The 25,407-nt window shown below is 50.9% G+C and overlaps 1 protein-coding gene across 6 annotated transcripts in view; it reads left to right on the forward strand.

The window, feature by feature from the left end:
* ZNF423 (zinc finger protein 423) overlaps positions 1 to 25,407 on the forward strand; it is a 370,406-nt gene that overhangs the window by 198,210 nt on the left and 146,789 nt on the right. For all 6 annotated transcript variants that reach the window (XM_030925572.1, XM_030925568.1, XM_030925570.1 and 3 more), the window contains one exon: positions 20,256 to 23,470. In XM_030925572.1, coding sequence (XP_030781432.1) covers positions 20,256 to 23,470 — 3,215 coding nt within the window. The remainder of the gene's footprint in view (positions 1 to 20,255; positions 23,471 to 25,407) is intronic.

Raw genomic sequence — 25,407 nt, forward strand, 5'->3', positions numbered from 1 at the left:
CCTGTCTCAGCCTCCCGAGTAGCTGGGACTACAGGCGCCCGCCTCGTCGCCTGGCTGGTTTTTTGTATTTTTTAGTAGAGACGGGGTTTCACCGTGTTAGCCAGGATGGTCTCGATCTCCTGACCTCGTGATCCGCCCGTCTCGGCCTCCCAAAGTGCTGGGATTACAGGCTTGAGCCACCGCGCCCGGCCAAATAATATAGGTTTTAAGAAAGCCTGGCATGTAGGAAGTGTCCGGTGAGTGTGACTGATGTTCAGGTCTGTTTATTGAGCAGGGGCACACAATGAGGCACACAGATGAGGGCCTGGTTCCAGTGGGAGGAGGTGGTGGCCACTCAGTCTGAGAAAGCAGGGACAGGCAGGGCGCTGGGGAGGGGGTTCCTAGGAAAGGGTCAGCGATGCTGGGAAAGGGTGGGAGACCCACATGCAGGGCTGGGGCAGCCTTCAGCCATGAGGCTTGACAGCCCAGCCACAAAGTCCACGATGACAATTACTCTAGGGGTGGAAATATGAAAATTAGGGGAAAATTGGAATTTCCTCTGCCATGTCGTAGATTTGGTGAGTTTAGGGGTGAGTGGGGCCTGCAGAGGAGCCGCTTGGCTAGCCCAGTACATCCTCAAAAATGCTCTGGCTCTTCTCTTCCTGGCCCTCCTCAGGCCCTGGGCTCCTTGCAGCGCCCAGCCCATCTCTTCTCTCCTGCCTGCCTCTGGCCAGGCATGGTGCTGGGGATACAGCAGCTATGAAGGTGCACCCCATCCCTGCACTGCCCTGTCTGGAGCGGGAGAGGGACAGACCAAGAGCTGCAGTCACTGTAGTATGGGCCAGGGCAGTAGGACCTGCGCCACATCTAGGGCTGCCCAGCCCAGTTTCTGGTGGTTCATGCGTGTTTAACCCAACTACATCTTTATTTTAATGAGCGTTACAAAAACATCATACTCATGATTTCATCAATATCATGATTTAGGATTACACTTGGGTACCTGGCATTGTTAGTCCTGAGGTCATTGAAAGGGACAAGGTTGAGTAATAGTATAGGACACAGACCCTGACGGCGGCCTCTCAGTGACTTGAGTATGGCAAATCCTGGCAGGTGCAGAGAGGGGGCTGTGGACGGGGCTGTGCAGGCTGAAGGACGTGGCTTCCGAGTCTGGTGCCACCATGTGTGGCAGTTGTACCTTAGTCAGTGTGGCAGGGAGGGCCCCTGAACACAGAGCCTGAGGCAAGGGCTTAGTGCAGTGTATGTGGCAAGGAGGCACTCCCAGGAAGTAGGACAGAGAAGACAGGGCCAGGGAAAGGCCGATTTTGGGGTGCAGTGTTGAGCCTGCTGCTATAGACCGCTGGTCTTGAACCTGCCAAAACCTTTGTGTCTGTGCAGGATGCCCCAGGAATGGTCTTCAGAGGAGCCCACTGGCTCCAGGTCCTTTTAGGTGAAGGTTGCCCCTGGGGGCATCACCTCTCCTGCCTTTGGGGTCAAGCTTGAGACAGGCAGACACCTGGAGGCGGGGCCTCAGGCCCTTTTACTCAGACTGTCCCCTCAGCTGCTGAACTCCCAGGGGGCCACTGGCTGCGATGCACCCAGGTCCCTGAGTTCCTCCGTCCCTCAGTGTTCCCTTCCATAAAATGGGACCAAGCTCATGACTGTCTCCTGGAGCTGCTGGAGGGCACCTGGCACATGGCCGGAGACAGGGAGTGTTTTTGGGGAGTTTCTCCATCCTCCAGATGCGTGGGGTGGGACCCTGGGGCTGGGCCCTGGATGGGATTTGACTGAGAAGCAGGGGATCTGTGGTTTGAGGTCAGACAGTGTGTACACCTTGTCTGTGGAAGCTCCAGCCAAAGGAGTGTGTCACCCTGGGAGGTGTCTGGGCTGAGAATATGGACCCAATCCAGACATCCTTTCAGGCCGGGCTCCATGGGAGGCCACCTCCTTGGGAGAATGCTTGTGCCCCTGAGCGGGTGTCACTCCCTCTCTGTCCCTGGGACATGGTGGTTCACAAACTCACATCCTGTGGTGGTTAGGAACACAGCCTCTGAGGTCAGTGAACCCGTGTTCAAAGCCCTGCTAGGCCATTTCCACCTGTAAGGCCCTGAGCCTGTCAATTAACCTTTATAAGCCCCAGTTTTCTCATCTATAAAATGGGGCTTGTAATAGGAACACATCAGATTGCTGTGAATATTAAAACAAGACAACCCAATTTTTTTTCTTGGAGACTAAAAATAAAATGAGACAACATGTGGCATGGATCAAACACCCAAGAAATATGTGGCACTTAATAAACGTCATTGATTAGACCTATATGTACATATGCAATGTATGATATAGAATCCAAAATATAACCTATTAATTATTCTTCAGTGTTGCCAGTTGGTCTAAGCTCAGAGTTCTAGCTTGGAGGCATTATGGGGTTTTCTGATACTGGTTTTTGGGAAAATTACAAGATGAACTTGGTCATCCATTTGCCCGTTTGCCTTTTTTTTTTTTAAGAGAGTCTTACTCTGTTGTCCAGGCTGGATGTAGTGGTGCAATCTTGGCTCACTGCAACCTTTGCTTCCTGGGTTCAGGTGATACTCCTGCCTCAGCCTCCCGAGTAGTTGGGGTTACAGGCGTGTACCACCACACCTGGCTAATTTTTATAATTTTAGTAGAGACGGGGTTTCACCATGTTGGCCAGGCTGGTCTCGAACTCCTGACCTCAGGTGATCCACCCACCTCAGCCTCCCAAAGTGCTGGGATTATAGGCGCGAGCCACCGCACCTGGCCTCCGCTTGCCCATTTGCATTGAGAGCTTCCTCTGTCTGCATCTGTGGTAAGAAAGTCACATAAACCAGCTGCATTCAGTCCTCCATCCCAGTGTAGACGGTATGGAGGACTGGAAGTTAGAAGACCTTTGACTCGGGTCCCTAGGTAGGCAGGGTGGGGGTTGGAGGAGAGAGGGAGATGGGACAGACGCTTGGAGAGCTGGAGACTTGCCCTGGACGGGATGAACAAAACCCCCACTGGAGTTACCTCGTGCACCCACTTAGCATTCAGGGCTTCAATTGTATGTGCTCTGCAAGGGAAAGACTGCGTGGGTTTGTGGAAGAAAAGTAATTTAGCAGTGTGGGTTCAGGGGCGAAGTGACCATGAGACGGATGCTGTTCTGGGGCTTTTGACTTCCACACTCCCCTCCTGTGGGAGCAGACGCTTGTCCAGCATGTTGAGGTCTATGGTGTGTATTTGGGAACACTGTGGCTCTTTCACACAGACGACATGGCAATTTATTCCAAAAGTGGAGGAAAAGTTGACTAGGTTGGACTCACCAAGGGATGGTGCGTCCATCCCCCTCCGTGCCCCAGCAGGGGTCCTTGTGGGGGGGAGTTGATACTTCTGCTGTCCATAGTGACTTGAGTGTTCAGCCCCCACTTGAAAGGGGACCCATTCCGATTGTGCAAGGGTTTTCTCCTGCAGGGGCACCTGATTTTGGCCGTCGAGAGCCCTGGGTTGTTGGGGTCACTGATCACTGTTTTCCTTGAAATGGGTTCTGCTTATAGGCTAGAGATCATTTAAATCTCAGTCATTTGTAGACCCGGAGTTACGGGAGGTCTAGAAAGAGCCCTGGGCTGGGGAGTCTGGATCCCATTTACTCATGAGCTAGTTTTTCAGATAGTGTTGGTGGTTGCTGGGGCCTGTGGAATGGAGTTCTTGGCTCCTTTGCTTGGTATTTAAGGTCTTGACGATGGGCTCTCATTGCACCTTCTAAGCTGCTTCTCCCACTGGTACCCAAGCTTCAGCCATGGCTCCCACCATTCCTTCTTCCAGGAGGCCTTCTCCTCCCATCTCTCTGTAGCTGGGGGTCCCAGGCTTTAGTCATTTGCATATCTCTACTGTGATTCTTGCAACATTTGAGTATCACTGATGCTATGATTCACCTAGTATTTTTCTTTGCTGGTTCTTTTTGTGGTTAAATTAATTCATTTACTTCATTCTGCAAATGGAAAACCAGTATGATTTACTGTAAGATGACAGTAACCTTAAAAGTAAATGAAAAACAAAACTGAAGAAAATCCCATGCTCGTGCTATTCCAGCCAGGAGTTGCTTTGTTCTGGAAATGCTAAGCATGGGGTCTGCCCTCTCTTTTGTTGAAATGCTGGAGAGGAGTTAGAGACAGCCTTTCTCCCTGGCCTAATCTGAAGGCTGACAACAGAATGGAAAGGGCGCTAACTTTCTCATTTGTGCATCAGGGTTATTTAAGACCATCTTGGCTGCTCCCTAAAATGATCACAGGTCCTACCAATGGGAGGTAGCCCATGTTTGGAAGAACACAGGTCAGTGGAGCTCCTACTCCTTCTTCAAAGCCCAATTTGAGTGCCCCAGCCTCCCATGATGGCACCTCGTCTGTGCCTTTCCATTCCCAGCCCTCCCGGGCTTGGAGCTTCTGGCGCCCAGTGGCCTTGGCCAAGGGAAAGTTCCCTACAACCCTGCAGGGACAGCATGAGCTCCTTGTCCGTACCCCTACCTGGGGCCTGTGCCCTGCGCCCCCCGGGATGTATTGGACTGCCATCTTCTGTAGGCCCAGATAAACACCAGGAAAGGAGGAAATGAGGACCTACTCTTAGCCACGCGGGAGACCACTCCTCCCACCACCACCTGTGAGATGCTTGGGGAGGTAGGCAGAGCTGGGCCCCAAGTCATGGCTTGGGCTTCGGTGGGCAGTGACCACCGCGGCTTGAATGAAGGCTCAGGAGCTGGAGAGGGCGAGGCATGCTCAGTGTACCTCTTTGATGACAGTGGGTGGTCTTGATGGCTTTCTGGAGAACTATGGAGTTATTCCAGGCTCCTTCTACTTAATTACTGTGGAAGTCAGGGCCCTCACCCTCTCTGTGTCTTGTATGTTTGATCTGTAAGATGGGGGTTAATGGTGGTAGTGGTCACCACATAGGATGGAGGTGAGGGTTTAACAAAATGGAGCTTACGAAGAGTTTGGCATCATATCTGGCCACAGAAAGGGCTCTGCAGAGGCTGCCAGTCTGAAGTTCAAAAAGTGGTTCACTATGACCATGCCCCAGACCCAGAAAGGTGCAGGAGACACAGGGACACCCCAACCACTCAAATATAAACAGGCAGTGCCCTGAAGTCAGTGAGGATGACAGAGGCAGTCAGGGCAGGCTTCCTGAAGGCAGTGTCTTGTAGGATGGGAATGTGTTAGCCAGGATAGAGCAGGTTTGGCATGCCACAGTGGCAGTACAAGCCTCCAAAAGTGTTGTCCATCTCCCTCCCTGCAAAGGAGAAAGAACATCTGCTTCCTCCGAGTCATCAGATGGAGATGCAGCTCTGGAACCCTACCCACCCCTTTCCCTGGAAGTGGCAAAGGGGATGCCCGAACATCTCTCAGAGGCTCCTGAGCACATCCAGACCTTAGCTCTAACTTCTGCACCTAAAATGTGTAGATGGGAAAAATGCTATCCAAACATGCCTAATCCCAATCAAAGGATTATTTTCTTACAGAAAAGCTTCACCTATACTTAATAGTTTTAAATTGTTCCGGGTACCAATTAGACTTTTAATTTTGCTGTTCCCTCCGGCGGCTGGAGGATGTGTGTGGTTTGCGTTTAATCAGAGTTGAATTCTTTTTTTTTTTTTTTGGTGGTTCTCGGCGAGGGAAGGAGATGAGGAACCCGTTCAGGGTTTCCTTCTGGTCCTCCCAAGACTTGTGTGGGGCGTAGAGGTGCTGGGCAGCTCTGAGTTCGGGGTTCTCTGTCTGGGCAGGAGGGGACGCCTCCAGAGTGGGGAGCCCAAGTCCCCTCGTACCCGCCTGAGGTTTCGCCGCTGCAGCCTTGTCTGGAGAATCCAATGCCGCATTAAATATATGGATTATCCAAAAATTACTGCAGCAATAGGGTGAGTTATTATTGATTCACAGAGCACGACAAAACATCACTGCATGAATTAGCAAACAGCTGTTTCTAATTTGAGTTTAGAACGGTACACAGAGGAACTTGTTTCTCTGTTCACTCCTTTCATTTATAATGAATTTTAATCACCGCTACAGGTGAGAAAAATGTAGAAACAAGCTTGTATCTTGTGGAAGAAACAAAGGAGAGACAGATGCTAACAGATTTCCAGTCTGTGATAAAAGGGATGTTTTGGTACACTTTACATGTAATTAGAGCGCAGCTGTTTCCAGTCCCAGGTCCACGAACACGGCCGAATGTGGGCTCTGCCGATCTCCAAAGGGAGTCAAGAAAAACAGTGATTCAACCCCGAAAGCATTTTGCTTTCTCTCGAGTGGAGCAGAGCGCCCTTTGCGCAGGCCCTTGGCGGTGTTGCTTCGTGAAGCTCACGGAGATGACTTCACAAGGCACCAACTCCTTGTGAAAAGGCGGGCAGGCGATGTCAGGGTGCACAGGAGGCCCACAGCAGGAGGCTGGCAGGAGAACCTTCCAGAGCTCCTGAGTTCCTAGCGCCCTTGGGGAGTCCCTTGTAGGGGCAGACTTGGGGGGCTCTTCTTTGCTGGCAGGAGTTGATCACTACGCTCCTCTTTAGCAAGTTTGATCACAGCCAGCTCTCGGGTGAGTTGATGAGCGCTGGCTTTTTTTTTTTTTTTTTTCCCTTTCCTAGTCTGTTTAATTTCTGCAATAAAACTCGAGCTCGATTGCATTTTCAATATCAGTGCTAAGTAAATTTGTCTAAGGGATGGAGCTGCCTGGCAGGCTGTGTGTTCTGCGAGGTCAGAGGCTTCAAGGGGAAAGGTGGACGCGTCCTTGCCCTGCATGTCCAGGAGCCTTGTGGGGGCGGGGAGGGGGTGTGCTGGGAGTCTGAGCCTTGTCCCCCACCCCTCCACCATGAGGTGAGGGGACCCACGTCCAAGCCATGGATGGCTGCCGGTGCCTTAGATTCTCTGTTTCTATAATGAGAGCGTTGGGTTCCACCTTTATAATGAGGGGTCTTGAAACTCCTTTCAGGGCTGATGTCCTGGAATTGTGAACGGCAGGGGCCCTCTGATAATTTTGGCAGGTTGAGTTTGCTTTGCTTGAAAACCATCTTGTGCACGGGTAACTGTAGGTTTAGTTTAGACCCTCTTGGTTATCAATCAGGGCTCAGGGAGATGACACTGTGTCTTGTGTCCATTCAAACCATCCCAGCCATTGCCAGCCTTTCCTTATCCTGTGACCACCTTATGGTGAGTTGGGAGCCAGCAGCCGGTGACTATTTTAGGCATTATAGAACATTTGTTATAATGCCTTACTGATTTCACTGATTTTTTTTTTTTACTGAATTCATTGATTTCATCTTTAAAACAATTCTATAGCTGGGTCTATATATAGTCATACCCATTTTACAGATGTGAAAACTGAGACAGATTTCTCCATCTGTAAAACGGAGCAATGGTTATTCACTTGGCTAAGGTCACACACATTGTAAGTGGGGGAGCTGGGACTCTAAGCCCTGCTGCTGGCTCTCAGCCACCAGACAAACACAGATGCCTTCAGGGCCCGGGACACCCCCTAATGGGGAGGGAAGTCCTGGGGTGCTGGACATGCAGGGAGGTGGGGGGCCCTGCTCCAAGAAGCCCCAGCTGAGCTCCATCTTCCACATGCCAGATGCAGAGTCTGTGCTCCCAGGCCTTCTCCTTCAAGAAAATCCAGAAGTGGGCCAGTCGTGGTAGCTCATGACTGTAATCCCAGTGCTTTGGTAGCCTGAGGCAGAAGGATCACTTGAGGCCAGGAGTTTGAGACCAGCCTGCGTGACACAGAGAGACCTTGTCTCTACAAAAAAAAAAAATTTAAATTAGCCAGGCATGGTGACACGCAACTGTGGTCCCAGCTAATTGGGAGGCTGAGGCAGGAGGATTGCTTGAGCCCAGGAGGTTGAGTCTGCAGTGAGCCATGATTGCATCACTGCACTACAGCCTGGGTGACAGAGGGAGACCCTGTCTCTAAGGAAAAAACAAAACAAAACAAAACAAAACAAAACAAAAACCCAGAAGTGACTGTGAATTAGGGAACAACCACAACAACAAAAAAAAAATTGGGAATTCTTGATTTGTAAATGTTGGCAGTTTTACAAAATCACTAATACTGATAACTGGGTGGCCCCCAAACTGTCCAGTGGGAGGATAGCCATGGTAACCTATGACCCACTGCTCAGGGCATCATTTCTCCCAGTCCAGCTGGCTAAGAGCCCCAGGCTGGAAGTTAAGGTCCAGCTCTTGCAGTCACTTTGCGATGTCAGGATGTGACCTAACCTCTCTGTTCTTTTTCCTCATTCCTGGGGTGACCACACAACTTACTGTGTAAGCTCAGCTGTTCATGAGGGTGAAAGGGATTCACTAACGGGATGGGATGCTGGGTTCCATCCCAGGATGCCTGGGTGTGTGGCACCCCACTTACTTGTAATATGGGGATAATAACAGTAACAAAACCACCACGACCACCACCACTGCACAGAGTTGCTCCAGATGTCAAATGAATAATGGGTGTGAGGTGCGGTGCAAAATGTTAAATGCCCTATAGATGATGGGATTTACGATGAATGATAATACTGTCAGTTACATTAGGAACCCCTTTATTTTCTTTAGCCAATGTTCATCCAATGTTTAGCAGTATGTAAACATTAACCACTTTGTAAGGTAGTTACTTTTAGTTTCCCCATCCTGTGGATGAGGACATACACACTCAGAGACGGCAGTAACTTGCCTGTGGTCTCACAGCTAATGATGGCTGAGCAAGCCAGTGCACGCTCTTACTCATGGCTCTGCTGTCCCTCAGGACTGACGTCTCCCTGCAATTGACTGAGTTTCTTCAAGCTTAGCAGCCTAAGCTAAGTTTTGAGTCCCTGGAAGTTTTGTTAAGGGCTTTGGTGGCAGCTGTTCACTGTCACATGGCATTTCAGCAGCCCCCAGAGCTGGCTGGAGAAGGGCAGGCCTGGCCATTCTCTGTCTTTGAGATGTCCAGTGACCTCTGAGTCTTTTTTCTCCCAAATTGAAAGAATGATCCCTACTTTTCCTTGCTGTATTCCTTGGGGATGATGAGATCACATTCGTAAGAAAGTCTCAGCTCCCTGGAGGAGGAATGAGTGAATAGGAGCTGCTATTATTTTTGTTAATAGCATAATTCTAACTCAAGATTTCAGGCAGAGCCATGTCAGATTCTGGTCACCTTTGTGGGGCTCCTTGGCCTACCTCTGAGGAAAGAACCTCGGACAGCCTCATCCCTTTCCTTTCCCAGGGTGGACTTTTGATGTCCCAGGGGTCAAACTTAATCCTTTACACTTCTCCTGTCCCTTTAGGAAAGTCAGATATCTAGATACAGTACTGATGCTACCATTAAAGGGTCTCTCTCTCTCTCTCTCTCTCTCTCTCTCTCTCTCTCTCTCTCTCTCTCTGTATTACTTCAAAGCAGTAAAGGGTTGCTTTAGCGTTTAATGTTTAAACAGTGATTAACTGACACAGAGATTGGGCAGATAAGAGCATAGAAACCTAAGAATGCTGGGTACCTCTACACCCTTTGGAAAACTGGGTATTTAGGGCAGGCTCCCTAAATATGTGCTGAATTAAAAAACCACCCAAACTAAGAGATAGTAGACAGCTGGGATACCTACCGCCTGAGACTTATTCTGTACCCAGGGCAGGCATAGACATCATTAATTGATAACAGACTCTAAGAGCTACAAAGCCTCTTAGAGACCTGTTCGTCAGATTCTCTCTATCAAGAGTTGGGGAAATGAAAGCACAAAGAGGGGATATGCTTGCCCATGGTTACACGGTTCTGGAGTCTGAACCTGGTGCAGTAGTAATCTCATCCACTATGGGTCGTGGCACCACACTCTGGGCTTGAGGTTCTGCCCCCTTAGTCATCCCTTTTTTCCCCATGAAAGGTAGCATGTACTTCCATCTGAGTAGTTTTATTAACCTGTTTCCTGCTTGTGAAATTTTGGGTGTCCAACAGACTTCTTTCATCTTGTACTCTCTCTGTCCTTTTTGGTTCAAGCTGGCAGTGTTTCTGCCAGTATAAACTTTTCAAGAACCTTGTGAGTCTCCGGTGTATGTCATGGGTATTTTCTCCATTATTCAAGATGGTCCTCCACAGATATTTCCTGGATAATCCCTTCTCTACTTTTGTCTTTTGCTGAGATCACTCCAGAGCAATGCCCCCAAATTTCCTAGATGCTCTCTAATTTGATCTAGGAGATCTGCAAGTCACACCCTTAATCTCATCAAAGAGCCTTTGGTGTGACTCAATACTCAATACTCTAGTATTTTGATTTTTCTGAGATATTAGCAATATGTGCAGTCCTACCTTCAGTTTTTTCTCCAGAGCATGCTTTCTTGTAAGTAAATCTGTTAGAGTATTTCTGCAATCTGAGAATTTACAAAATCATTAATTTCTGGTTCATTTTTAACAGTTTGTTTTTGAGACAGAGTCTTGCTCTGTCACCCAGGCTGGAGTGCAATGGCATGATCTCAGCTCACCGCAACCTCCGCCTTCTAAATTCAAGCGATTCTCCTGCCTCAGCCTCCTGAGTAGCTGGGAGTAGCTGGGATTACAGGCATGCGCCACCATGCCCAGCTAATTTTTGTATTTTTAGTAGAGATGAGGTTTCTCCATATTGGTCAGGCTGGTCTTGAACTCCCGATCTCATGTGATCCGCCCACCTCAGCCTCCCAAAGTGCTGGAATTACAGGCGTGAGCACTGCGCCTGGCCTGTTTAACAGTTCTTTTCTTAATCTTTTTTCTTTTTAGCAGCAAGAAGAAACCAGCCCATACCTTCCACGTTTTGCTTGGAAATCTACTTAGCTAAGTATCTAAGTTTATCCATGAAAGTTCTTTTCCCCACATAACTGTGAGTCATAATTTCACTTTGCTTTCTGCCACCAAATATCAAGGATCTCCTTTCCTTCAGTTTCCAATAACATATTTTTGATTTCCTGATAAGCTGTCACTATCAGTGCCTTTATTAATATCCATATTTCTCTTAATAGTTTGTTCATGATGATTTAGATATTTCCTTAAGTGATTTAGGTTTTCTCTAATGTGTTCCTTACTTTCTTCTGAGTCTTTATTAACAGAGTCATTAATATCCATGTTTCCATTAATCTGTTCAAGGCTACCTAGGCTTTTAAATAAACCATACTCCTCAAAATTCTTCTACCCTCTGATCGCTGCCCAATTCCAGAGCCACTTCCATGATTTTAGGTATTTGTTCTTGTAGTACCCCACTCCTGGTACCAAAATCTGTATTAGTTTGCTATTACTGCTGTAACAAATTACCATAAACAGTGACTTAACATGACAAACAAAAAAATAGTATCTTACAGTTCTGTAGGTCAGAAGTCTGACCCAGATGTCACTGGGTTAAAATTAAGGTGTTGGCAGGGCTGCATTCCTTTCTGGATGCTCTTAGGGAAAAATTCATTTCCTTGCCTTTCCAATTCTTAGAGGCTGCTCACATTTCTTGGCTTATGGCCTCCTTCCATCTTCAATACTAGTAATTGCTGGTTGGGTCCTTCTCATATTGCATCACTTCAGCCTCCTCTTCTGCCTCCCTCCTGCACATTTAAGGACCCTTGTGATTACAATGAACCCTTGTGGATAATCTAGGATAATCTCTTTAAGGTCAGCTGACTGTCAACCTTAATTCCATTTTACCATGTAACGTAACATTCATATGTTCTGGGAGTTAAGACTTGGACATCTTTGGGGTAATTATTATTCTGCCTACCACAACCTCCAGGTTTGCTTCTGCACAGGCTATTTAAGCAGCAGGCTGTTCTACCTGCCATCCAGTGAGGAAAGAGGCCGGCAACATTCATTAGTGCTTGGCATCAGACCCAGCCTAGACTGGTCATTCACCACTGACTTTGCCTCAATGGCTGGTGGGGTTGTAAAGCTTAAGACCTGTACCTGGTTCAAGTCACGGGGCCTGGTACTGTGCTTATGCATGGTGGACCTCAAGACAGAGGGAGCAGGTCCAGCAGGGATATGGGCCCTGGATTGGCTCTAGGGCTTAGTGAAGCAGTGTAGCCTGGTGGTTAGTAAGTGGGTGGGGGCATCTGCCACTTGCAATCTCTGCGTGCTCAGAAGTTACTCTCCTTCTTGGAGTGTCACTTTGCATAGTTTTAAAAAGGGGTTTTTAATAGTACCTACCTCATAGGGAATGTGTGAGAATCAATTGAGAAAAAGCTGGCAAAGGACCTGGCACATAGAAAATGTGCCATACAGCTGGGTGTGGTGGCTCACGCCTGTAATCCCAGCACTTTGGGAGGCCGAGGCGGGTGGATCACAAGGTCAGGAGTTCAAGACCAGCCTGACCAAGATGGTGAAACCCTGTCTCTACTAAAAATACAAATGTTAGCCAGGTGTGGTGGTGGGCATCTGTAATTCCAGCTACTCAGGAGTCCTATTGAGGCAGAGAATTGCTTGAACCCAGAAGGCACAGGTTGCAGGAAGCCAAAATTGCATCACTGCACTCCAGGCTGGGTGACAGAGCGAGACTCTGTCTCAAAGAAACAAACAAAAAAAAAAAAAAAAAAAAAAAAAAAAGAAGAAGAAGAAGAAAATGTGCCATAAACAGTAACCACTAGATCTGCCTGTGACTCGTCATGTTGCCTCAGTTTCTCCATCAGTGAAATGAGATGAGGGAGGAGCTATGCACCCTCTCTTGTCCTCAATACACCGATGCTAGTTTTACAGGCAGGAATGTAATTGAGTTGAGGAGTATTCTGGGATGGATGACTAGTTCTGGCATCAAGTGTGTGTAGATACCCCTGGTTTCCCAAGAAGTGATCAGGAATATGCCCAGATACCCCTTGAGCTCAACTCAGATCATTTCATGTCTGGAAGGCCACCCGCTTAGGCTCTGGCTACCTCTGCGGGAACCACAATCTGCCTGTGCCCTGAAGCATATTCAGGTCTTGGAGCTCTTGTTACCCCAGGCTCTAGGAAACACTGACTGGCTCTCCCTCGGTTGTCCGGGCTGCTTTGTGTCCACTTTGGGCAACCCTCACCATCGGCTGGGGTCACAGTTGACCTCTCTGGTTGGAGATCCCTCTCTAGACTCCAACACAGTTCTACAGTATATTAGTTCATTCTCATGCTGCTATGAAGAAATACCCAAGACTGGGTAATTTATGAAGGGAAGAGGATTAATTGACTCACAGTTGTGCATGGCTGGGAAGGCCTCAGGAAACTTACAATCATGGTGGAAGGGGAAACAAACATGTGCTTCTTCACATGGTGGCAGGAAGGAGAAGAATGAGAGCTGAGAAAAGGGGGAAATCCCTTAATGCAACCATCAGATCTCATGAGAACTTACTATCGCTAGAATAGCATGGGGGAAACCGCCCCCATGAGTCAGTTACCTCCCACCAACTCCCTCCCACCATGCGTGGGGTTTATGGGAACTACAATTCAAGATGAGATTTGGGTGAGGACACAGCCAAACCATATCATACGGTATCTCTCAGGGCCTCTTGTCTCTGTGTGACCAACAGGATTTTGGGAACACCAAAGCCTCATCTCTCAAAGAGAATGGACAACTCCTTTTTTGGAAGAGGAAACCTGAAAAGCATCTAGCATTGGGAGTCAGGAGACTCCTCTTTCCAGTTTGCTCAGTGCCCTTTGACTATTCCATTCCCACATGTCTCTGCTCATGGCAGACATCATCAATTGATTGCAGCACTCATTTCTTTGGACCTTAGAGAAGGCCTCAGATTCCTTCTGAACACAGGATTCTAGGCAACCACTACCAATTAGCTAGGCTTATAAGTTTTCTTCTCTTTTCTGGGCCTCAGCTTTTCCATCTGTATCATGTGGGATTTGGTAGTTGGTTCCTGAGTCTAGGGTCCCATTCCTCTGAGCTTAGGGAAGGGCCACAGTGATTCCCATTCCTGGAGCTCTGGATGGGGGCAGCAGAGAGGCTCTGCTTGGTGTATTATAAAGCTTTGTCCTGTCGGGAACTGGTCTCCTTGGCAATTTTCATTTTTCTAAAGAAACAGGTGAGTGGCAAGGAGTCTTTTGTGGGGCTTTGTGAAGCACTGTAAGGCCTTTTTGTGTCTATCATGAAGACAGTCTTGATGGAGTATTGTATAAGGTGAACTTTATATTTATGTGGCAGGGGCTGTAGAGAGGATGAATTCCAGCTTTCAATGAGCCAGCAGAGGCAATGGAGGCCTGGCCTCCTGATGTACTCTCTACCTGTTGCCCCAGCATGACTCCCACTGGTGCCTTTCTTGCTCTACTTGGCCTCTCCTTTGCATGGTTTGGGATGTCCATGTGACGGGACCAAGGTGGGATGCACCCAGGTGACCCTGCAGCATCCAGCACAGTCCTGGGCACAAGAGGCCCTGCAGACTGGGATGGAAACCTCATTCCAATGGCTAGATGAGCTCTTGTTCCCTCTGTAGGCTCACGGTCTTTTTTTTTTTTTTTTTTTTAAGAGTCAGAGTTTTACTCTTGTCACCCAGGCTAGAGTGGCATGATCATAACTCACTGCGACCTCGAACTCATGGGCTCAGGTGATCCTCCTGCCTCGGCCTCCCAAGTAACTGGGGTTGCACGTACACACCACCATGCCTGTGTAATAAAATTTTTTTCTTTTCTTTTCTTTTCTTTTTTTTTTTTTTTTAGAGATGGGGTCTTGCTATATTGCTCAGGCTGGTCTCAAACTCCTGACCTCAAACGATCCTCCCAGCTCAGCTACCCAATGTTCAGGGATTACAGGCATGAACCACCGTACCCGGCTGGATGATCATTTTTATTCACACAGATGGAACTGCCCAGCTCAGGAATGTCCTAGTGACCTGGAACTTCCTGGGCTCAGCTGTCTTCCCCCCCAACTCAATGCAGAGAGTCCCCCTAGTGTTCTTTTTAGGGCCTCTTGCATAGCTTTGATGACAGTTCACTTCCTTCTCCATCTGTGCCCCCGACTGCAGGAAGGTTCCCCTTTCAGCCCACTCCTGTGAGTCTGTGGGTCACTGTCCTGTCTAGGCCTGAGCACCTTCTCCAGCAGCCCTGACTTTGATTCATTGTGACAGAGGAGCTGTGAGCTGTGGTTCCCAGCCATTCTGGGTGGCCACTTGCACTGCTCTGCCTAGGTGAGGTGTGTCCGAGGCAGTTTTACACACTATAGAATCAGCCTGCTGAATTCATGTCCTGCTCCGTGCTGGTCACTGAGTGTGACAACATGAACTTGGGAATCACCTGGCTCTTTCTGCTGCTGACATGTTCTGAAGCCCAGTTGATGTTCTTTTTTCTACTTAATTGAATTTTTATTAAAAATTCTCTCCTCTTTTTTGCTTGTTTTCTTTCTCTTCCTGCAGCAGACAGCAAAAGCCTCATATAACCCTTTTCCTATTTGCCCTTTTTGCAGTATTAGTCACTTTTAAATGACTTTAATCTCCATCTTGCATGTGTGTGTGTGTGTGTGTGTGTGTGTGTGTGTGTTTTAAACTCATTTTTGTTATAGTTCTTTGATTGCATTTACTCTGGGGGGTGGGGAGAAGCGTGGGTCTGGCATTAGTCATTGTACTTGCCACTTGATTTTCTCATGCTTCTCCTCCCAAAGCGGGTAAAGAGGGGTTGGGGGTGTAGTGAAGCCTTGTGGGTGAAAACACTGACTGAACAGGACTCAGGGGGGTTCGCATCCTGACTCTGCTGCCTGCCGGCTGTGTGGACCTGGATAAGTCACTCAGCCTCTTTGTGCCCTGGTTTTCTCATTTGTAAATGGAAATTATAATAGTACCTAACTCATTAGCCTATTGAGAGGATTGAATGAGTGAGTACACATAAACTCTTAGAAGAATGCCTGGCACACAGCAAAATCAATGCAAGTATTTACTTGAAAATAAAAATGTAGCGGCTGAACAGGACTTTCCTTGAAAAAACTCACCTTCTCCCTGAGTTCTGGAATGTTCATATTGGAGAGGACTCTGGGATTGCCTTGGTCACAGTTGCAGGTGTATGTGTGGTGTCCAGCATCCAGCATGAGGAAAGTGTCGTTGCTTTAAGAGAAGAGAACCTCAGGCCATGCGTGGTGGCTCACGCCTGTAATCCCAGCACTTTGGGAGGCTGGGGCAGGTGGATCACTTGAGGTCAGGAGTTTGAGACCAACCTGGCCAACATAGTGAAACCCTGTCTCTACTAAAAATACAAAAATTAACCGGGCATGGCGGCGTGTGCCTGTAATCCCAGCTACTCTAGAGGATGAGGAAGGAGAATTGCTTGAACCCAGGAGGCGGAGGTTGTAGTGAGCCGAGATCACGCCACTGCACTTCAGCCTGGGCCACAGGGCGAGACTCCATCCCTCCTACCAAAAAAAAAAAAAAAAAAGAAAAAAAAGAAAAAAGAACCTTTTTCTCTGCCGATGCCCCTATAGATACATCCTGAGCTTTGGCCCCAGCTTATCTCTCTAGTGTTATTCTAGAGCACTGAGCTAAGTGCCCCCAAAGCAAAATGCATTTGGAGGGGGTGGGATGGCAGCTGACGAGGTTGAATGTTCTTTGAATAAGAGACTTTAAACAGGGCAATCTGAGTTTGGGGCTTTATATGTCAACATGCCCATTTTCCCTGATTGGGCCTTTACAATTTAAGGAGCCTTATTTTCATTTCAATTCAGATGATTATAATCTCAGCAGTGGCTCAGTTTGTTGCTCCCAGAATAATATGCTTTGCTTTAGTTTTGAAACTTGTTTGCAGAAAAATAAAGCCAAGCAGCCAGCCTGCAATGAAACTTGGGTACTCTGGCGCCGGGCAGGTTAAGATTCTCCTTTCCAAAGCCTACTGGGTGAATGACTGATGGGCCTGGGGACCAGGTTCTGTACTCCTACAAGATGCAGTTTGGCCAGACACTAGTGGGGCATCTGGCTTGGTACTGGTGGCCAGTTCCTCACCTCCCTGAACCCCACTTCCTCATCTCAGAAATGGGAACGTTACTGCAGACAGCCAGATGTGGTTGTTGTGAGGATGAATAGAAATTAATTGTGATAATAGACATACTTAGCACAGTGCTGGCACGTGGGATGTTCTCAATAAATAGAGCTGTTATTATTGTTAGCACTTGTGGTACTAATTAGTACTAATTCTTATTATTGGCAAAATAGTGCTTTTGTTTAACAACTTTATTGAAGTATAATTTGCATACCATAAAATTCACTTGTTTGAAGTCAGCAACTCAGCCGGTCTTTGGTAAGTTTACAGAGCTTTGCAGTCTTCACTCACAGTCTAGTTTTAGACTATTTCCATCGTGTCAGAAGGATCCCCGTCACCTGTGCAGCCACTCCCTGCTCCCACCTCTAGCCTCAGACAGCAGCTAACCTGCCTTCTGTCTCAGATGCACCTTATTCTGGACTTTTCACGTCAGTGGCATAATAGTGCTTTCTCCCATTATTTTTTCTCATCCACTCCTCCCAGTGGTTCCCTTTTTTTCAGATGCATAAAGTGAGTGGTTAAGAGGAATACTGAGGGCATGATGAATTCACAGAGGAGCCAGGAGGGCTCTGGCTCTGAGTGAGTGTCCTCTGGTGTGAAAGGTTTAGGAGCAAATGAACCCTGGCAGAAATATCTGTTCAGACTTGTCCTTGGGACAAGAGTGATAGTAGTTTCACTTGCCCAGTTGTTGAGAATTCTCCACACATCAGTTGCTGGGTGGGCTCCCGTGAACTCGTGGGTCTCTCTGAGCCCTGATGAGCCCCTTCCAGAAATGCAAATCATGGGCCAGCCCCAGTCCTCCTCATGAGGCAGGCTCCAAGGAGATCAAGGTCTGAGGACCCTGAAGTCTTTACACGTGGGCCCTCTCCCCTTCTGACCCACGCAGGAGTGGTCTTACTTGACTGTTTGACCCCCAGAAGCTGGTCCAGGCCCACGTCATGATCGAGGGGCCTGAATGTGGACAGTCCTGGCATCAGTCTCTGGCACTGTCATTTCCCAGAGTAAGTCTCTGAGACCGTGCCTCGGTTTCCTCATCTGTCCAGTGGGAGTGGCCCTGGCCACTCATTTGCAGTTGCGAGAAAGCACTTAGCAGAGTGCTGGGCACACGGGAAGGACTCAGTGGCAGCTTGAGTGAGTCTGAGCAAAGACATCAAAATAATAAGAAGCCAGTCCAACCTGACCTGGAGCGGGGGCCAAGCAGGTCCCCTGGCCCCAGCTATCTCCTCCCTGGGGTCCCTTTTGTCTGTGCCCCACAGAACCCAGCTGGCAAGAGCTGGGAATTGGCAGGCAGGGGCTGGGGCGCCTCCCACTGCATGTCATCTGGGGAGCTGGCCTCGACTGCTGCGTCCTTCCCATCTGCCGAACCCGTCATGTGAGGCCCCCGGGGGATAAGGTGCTGGTGCTCTGGGAGGGCATTCCGGGAGGCCCCTTGAGCCGAGCTGGGGAGCCAGGCTTCAGAGGTGGGTTGGCTGCCGGGAGCCTTGGAGCCGGGAGCTTTGGAGAACTGCAAGCTTCAGAGAGCTGCATGCATCCGGGTTGAGCTGTGCCAGTGGTGCCAGGGGGGTCAGGTGGATCTTCACATGGTCAGCGCTGTGGGAGCTAGGGGGTGGGAGCGGGGCCTAGGACCAGGCTCAGCCCCAGCTGTGAGGAACCCCTCAAGACCCTCCAGTCAGCCCTTGTTGTCTCTTTAAGTCTTGGGATTGGCCTGGGACAGCAGAGGCAGCTTGTGTGGAGAGCCTTGTAGGGAAACCACAGGTCTGTGATGTGTGTGTGTGTGTGTGTGTACGTGTGCGCGTGCACACGCGTCTGCAGGTGAATGTGTGTACATGAGCTTGTGCATGTATATTTAAGTTTGTGAGTGATAGTGTGAGTGTGTGGGAGTGATGGTGCGAATGAATGTGTGTGATGGGTGTTGTGTGTGTATGTAGGTGGGCGTGTGTGTACGCGCATGTGTGTGCCAGTGTTCACCCGAGCTGGGAGCATGGTGCGCCTGCCCCATCCCTTTCTGAAGGTCTGGGCTGCCTCTGGGCCAAGGTTACATCTGGGTTACGTCTGTGAGGCTCTTCTGAAGACTCAGCTGGGCTGGCTGGCGGCTGGAGAGGCGGGGGCAGTGGTTTATTTCCTCGGGGTTACAAGAGCAAGGTCAGCGCAGCCGAATCTGAGCTTTTGTTTGTCTCTCTCCCCTGCCCGCAGCAGCCTGTGGTCTGTTTCATTCATTATTAAGTTTTAAATCCAGCCGAAGAGAAACTTGAGCCTTGGAACTCACTCCCTGCCCGGGCTGGCTCTGCTTGGCCCCCGTCAGGGAATGTCTCTGGCTTTATTCACTGTGTCCTGTGTGCCTTTGTTTTCCCAGAAACGGTCTACCCTTAGGTTTGTTTAGTTTTCCTCTGAGGCTGGAGAGGCCAGCAAATGAGGGGGTTGCGAGGGCTGTCCCCAGGGAGGGTGGGACGCGCTGGAGTCTGTGCAAGGATTGCCTCTTCCTTGCCTTTGCAGTGGAGTTAAGGGTCTGCCTGGGTCTGAGCTCTGTGGTCGTCCACGTCCTCATTCTTCCTCCAATCACTGTCACGGTCTCTCCATTTCTCTTGGTCCTGGGTGGGATTGGGGCGAATCCAGGGGTGCAGTGGAAACAAAGAAAACAAGGGTCTCAGGATGGCCTGCGCCGGGAAACCCACAGATGCCTCTTCAGTGCCCTAGGCTCACTTCCCGCCTGAGCACTGGAATCTGCTGTCTCGCGCCCTGTGATTTCACACCTCCTATGTCTTGTCTACTACCTGAAGCAGCAGCTTCCAGCTTCATCAGTCCACCCATCCCCAGAGAAAGGTGCATGCTATGTACCAATCTGATAAGGGAATCTTTGTTGTTGTTGCAAAATTTTGCCTGTGTTCATAAGGACCAGTGGGATTTCCTTCCCTCCAAGATTAGGGATTTGAGGGGAGTTGACTCCCAGGTGTGGATCAAGTGACAGCACTTGTCCTCCTTTTGGCCTATAGGACTGATGGTCTGTGAGTTTGTTTTCAGTGACTTTGTCCAGGCTGCCCCTCCTTTCCCTATCAGAAAAGTAGCCGAGAGCCTCCCCTCTGATGGGGGGTACCACGTCCTGCCAGGTCCAGGCAAGTGTTGTTAAGGGAAAAGGTGCTCCCCCTTCATTATCTGCCGCCCCTCTGGCATGCCCTCTGCAGACAGGAAGGCCCTGGTGTCCACTTGCTTCCGGCCCCTGCCCCTCCCCACAGCCCCCTGCAGCCGTTGGCCAGCTGCACAGCCTCAGCCCGTGCGCTGTCGAGAAGCTGGCTCTGTCCTTGTTTCTCGGCAGCCCTGGGAATTGCCTCTAATATCCTCTCTGCCTTCCCCTGCAGATGGTGATGACGACCCACAACTCTCCTGGGTGGCCTCGTCTCCCTCCAGCAAGGATGTTGCGTCACCCACGCAGATGATCGGAGATGGTTGTGACCTCGGCCTCGGCGAGGAGGAAGGGGGCACGGGCCTGCCGTACCCTTGCCAATTCTGTGACAAGTCCTTCATCCGCCTGAGCTACTTGAAGAGGCACGAGCAGATCCACAGCGACAAGCTGCCGTTCAAGTGTACCTACTGCAGCCGCCTCTTCAAGCACAAGAGGAGCCGCGACCGGCACATCAAGCTGCATACGGGCGACAAGAAGTACCACTGCCACGAGTGCGAGGCGGCCTTCTCCCGCAGCGACCACCTCAAGATCCACCTGAAGACCCACAGCTCCAGCAAACCCTTCAAGTGCACTGTGTGCAAGCGTGGCTTCTCCTCCACCAGCTCGCTGCAGAGCCACATGCAGGCCCACAAAAAGAACAAGGAGCATCTGGCCAAGTCAGAGAAGGAAGCCAAGAAGGACGACTTCATGTGCGACTACTGCGAGGACACCTTCAGCCAGACGGAGGAGCTGGAGAAGCACGTGCTCACCCGCCACCCACAGCTGTCCGAGAAGGCAGACCTGCAGTGTATCCACTGCCCCGAGGTCTTCGTCGACGAGAACACGCTGCTCACCCATATCCACCAAGCCCACGCCAACCAGAAACACAAGTGCCCCATGTGCCCTGAGCAGTTCTCCTCCGTAGAAGGTGTCTACTGCCACCTGGACAGCCACCGGCAGCCCGACTCCAGCAACCACAGCGTCAGTCCTGACCCCGTACTGGGCAGCGTGGCCTCCATGAGTAGCGCCACGCCTGACTCCAGCGCTTCTGTGGAGCGCGGCTCCACCCCGGACTCCACCTTGAAGCCGCTGCGGGGGCAGAAGAAGATGCGGGATGACGGGCAGGGCTGGACCAAGGTGGTCTATAGCTGCCCCTATTGTTCCAAGCGGGACTTTAACAGCCTGGCCGTGCTGGAGATCCACCTGAAGACCATCCATGCGGACAAGCCCCAGCAGAGCCACACGTGTCAGATCTGCCTGGACTCCATGCCCACCCTCTACAACCTCAATGAGCACGTTCGCAAGCTGCACAAGAACCACGCCTACCCCATGATGCAGTTTGGCAACATCTCCGCCTTCCACTGCAACTACTGCCCCGAGATGTTCGCCGACATCAATAGCCTGCAGGAGCACATCCGTGTCTCCCACTGCGGCCCCAACACCAACCCCTCTGATGGCAATAACGCCTTCTTCTGCAACCAGTGCTCCATGGGTTTCCTCACTGAGTCCTCCCTCACCGAGCACATCCAGCAGGCCCACTGCAGTGTGGGCAGTGCCAAACTAGAGTCTCCGGTGGTGCAGCCCACGCAGTCCTTCATGGAGGTCTATTCCTGCCCCTACTGCACCAACTCCCCCATCTTTGGCTCCATCCTGAAGCTCACCAAGCACATCAAGGAGAACCACAAGAACATTCCACTGGCCCACAGCAAGAAGTCCAAGGCTGAGCAGAGCCCAGTCTCATCCGACGTGGAAGTGTCTTCCCCGAAGCGGCAGCGGCTCTCAGCAAGCGCCAACTCCATCTCCAATGGCGAGTATCCTTGCAATCAGTGCGACCTCAAGTTCTCCAACTTTGAGAGCTTCCAGACCCACCTGAAGCTGCACCTGGAGCTGCTGCTGCGGAAGCAGGCGTGCCCCCAGTGCAAAGAGGACTTTGACTCCCAGGAGTCCCTCCTGCAGCACCTGACGGTGCATTATATGACCACGTCGACCCACTATGTGTGCGAGAGCTGCGACAAGCAATTTTCCTCCGTGGATGACCTGCAGAAGCACTTGCTGGACATGCACACCTTCGTGCTGTATCACTGTACCCTGTGTCAGGAGGTCTTCGACTCCAAGGTGTCTATCCAGGTGCACTTGGCAGTGAAGCACAGCAATGAGAAGAAGATGTACCGCTGCACGGCCTGCAACTGGGACTTCCGCAAGGAGGCTGACCTGCAGGTGCACGTCAAACACAGCCACCTGGGCAACCCAGCCAAGGCTCACAAGTGCATCTTCTGTGGGGAGACCTTCAGCACCGAGGTGGAGCTGCAGTGCCACATCACCACACACAGCAAGAAGTATAACTGCAAGTTCTGCAGCAAGGCCTTCCACGCCATCATCCTGCTGGAGAAGCACCTGCGGGAGAAGCACTGTGTGTTTGATGCTGCAACTGAGAATGGCACGGCCAACGGGGTGCCCCCCACGGCCACCAAGAAAGCTGAGCCTGCTGACCTGCAGGGTATGCTGCTTAAGAACCCTGAGGCGCCTAACAGCCACGAGGCCAGCGAGGATGACGTGGACGCGTCGGAGCCCATGTACGGCTGCGACATCTGTGGGGCGGCCTACACCATGGAGGTGCTGCTGCAGAACCACCGGCTGCGGGACCACAACATCCGGCCAGGCGAGGATGATGGCTCACGCAAGAAGGCTGAGTTTATCAAGGGCAGCCACAAATGCAATGTTTGCTCACGGACTTTCTTCTCGGAGAACGGGCTACGGGAGCACCTGCAGACGCACCGGGGCCCTGCCAAGCACTACATGTGTCCCATCTGTGGTGAGCGTTTCCCTTCGCTGCTGACGCTCACTGAGCACAAGGTGACCCACAGCAAGAGCCTGGACACGGGCACCTGTCGCATCTGCAAGATGCCCCTGCAGAGCGAGGAGGAGTTTATCGAGCACTGCCAGATGCACCCTGACCTGCGCAACTCGCTCACGGGCTTCCGCTGTGTGGTCTGCATGCAGACGGTCACCTCCACGCTCGAGCTCAAGATCCACGGCACCTTCCATATGCAGAAGCTGGCAGGCAGCTCGACGGCATCCTCCCCGAATGGCCAGGGACTGCAGAAGCTCTACAAGTGCGCCCTGTGCCTCAAGGAGTTCCGCAGCAAGCAGGACCTGGTGAAGCTCGACGTCAATGGGCTGCCCTATGGCCTCTGCGCCGGCTGCATGGCCCGCAGCGCCAATGGACAGGTTGGTGGCCTGGTCCCGCCCGAGCCCGCCGACCGGCCCTGTGCCGGCCTCCGCTGCCCCGAGTGCAGTGTCAAGTTCGAGAGTGCCGAAGACCTGGAGAGCCACATGCAGGTGGACCACCGTGACCTCACACCGGAGACCAGTGGGCCCCGCAAAGCCACCCAGACATCGCCAGTGCCCCGGGTAAGTGCAGCCCACCTCATCCTGCTCCCTGCTCCTCTCCTTGGGGCTCCTCTGGTCCCCACAGGAGCCACATACCCTGAGTGCCGTGTTTCCGAGAAGCGGCACTATCATGCAGTAGCGAGACACAACTGCTGTGCTGTAGACTCCTTGGGTTTGAACCTCAGCATTGCCATTGCTTTTCCAACTATGTGATGGGCTCATGTTATTTATCTCTCTGGGCCTCATTTGTCAAGTGCTAATCTGTAAAATGGGAGTAATAATTGTCCCAGCCTCAGAGAATTGTTGTGAGAGGCTGATGACATCATGCAGATAACGTGCCTGGCATAGCGGCTGATGCACAGTGAGGGCATCATGGGTGGCGGCTGGTGTCTTTGTTGATGAGCCTGGGTAGACATATTCATTTGTTTATTGGGTCTCCTTAGGCAAGTCACTGACTTTTCTGGGCCTTAGATCCGGGATTCTTTTGACAGTTCATAGAGATCACACACACACAAGGGACCGAGCGCCTGGCACTCAGGGCTCAGTGGTGCTGGTTGTCATCACCAGCTGGTACTCTTATCACCAGCGGCATCATTTCTGTTAGTGCAGTTGCTGGTATGTGGAAGGCCCTTCGACGTGGTTCGATTGCTGTTATTGTTAATGACTGATTCATCCATCAAATTTTCCCTGAGCACCCGTTATGTTTGGAGGTGCCTGGGAGCCAAGGAGAACCAGAAATGGACCCTGACTTGGGACTTGTGGGCCAGAGGGAGCCACAGGCCCATAATAAGTGGCTTTCAATGAGCTGTGGAGAAGTCTAGGCTACAGATAGGCCCACACAGGCCTTGAGTACAGGGCCTGAGAGGCACCCAGTGGTGGGCCTGGAGTCTGTGTGGCCCTTGGGTGTCAGACAACACAGGCCTAGGGTTCCCATTGAGTCTGTGTTGTCTGTTTCCAGACCGAGGTGGCTCTCGGAGGTGCCAGGTGGCTCTCGGGAGTACCTTTCCCTCGAGGACCGCTGCTGGCACCATTGGCAGGGAGGCAGGGTTTGGGGAAAGGCCATGTGCCACAGGCGCCTGCTGGGACACAGGAGTGTTTGCTGAGGGTGTTTTTCCTGGGACCCTGTGATTTTGAGGGGGTGAGGAGGGCAGAGGGAGGGAGACGAGGGCCAGAGAGAGCGAAGGGAACACCCCACAGTGGAAGGGGCCTCAGCGCCTGCTGACCCCGCCTTCTGGTGTTACACACAGGCCCACGGGAGCCCAGAGGGCCAGGGGACCCTTCCATGGATATCTGCCTGAAGAGAGGAGCACTTGAATGAAAATAGCAAGGCCGGGAGTTGTGGCTCACACCTATAGTCCCAGCACTTTTTGAGCCTGGAAGATCAAGGCTGCAGTGAGCTATGATCACACCACTGCATTCTAGCCTGGGTGGCAGAGTGGGACCCTGTCTCTTAAAAAAAGAAAAGCTGGGTGTGGTGGCTCATGTCTGTAATCCTAGCACTTTGGGAGGCCACGGCAGGTGGATCACAAGGTCAGGAGATCGACACCATCCTGCCAACATGGTGAAACCCCGTCTCTACTAATAATACAAAAAAATTACCTGGGCATAGTGGCACATGCCTATAGTCCCAGATACTCAGGAGGCTGAGGCAGAAGAATTGCTTTAACCCCAGAGGCAGAGGTTGCAGTGAGCCAAGATCGCACCACTGCATTCTAGCCTGGGTGACAGAGGGAGATTCTGTCTCCAAAAAAAAAAAAAAAAAAAAGAAAAAGAAAGAAAGAAAAGAACAGAGCTGCATGTCTGGCTGGGGCCTGGGGCCTCTCCTCAAAGTCCTGTCTGGAGTGGAGAGCTCTTTTTAGGGGCTATAGCAATACCCCACCCTCTCAGGGCCCTTTGGCTGAGCCAGGGTTCTAAACAGGGCTCCAGGAGGATTCCCTCCAGGGGGCTGAGCATGGGCA

This window comes from Rhinopithecus roxellana, chromosome 20 (genome assembly GCF_007565055.1).
Source record: "Rhinopithecus roxellana isolate Shanxi Qingling chromosome 20, ASM756505v1, whole genome shotgun sequence".
In the NCBI taxonomy this organism is placed as follows: Eukaryota; Metazoa; Chordata; class Mammalia; order Primates; family Cercopithecidae; genus Rhinopithecus; species Rhinopithecus roxellana.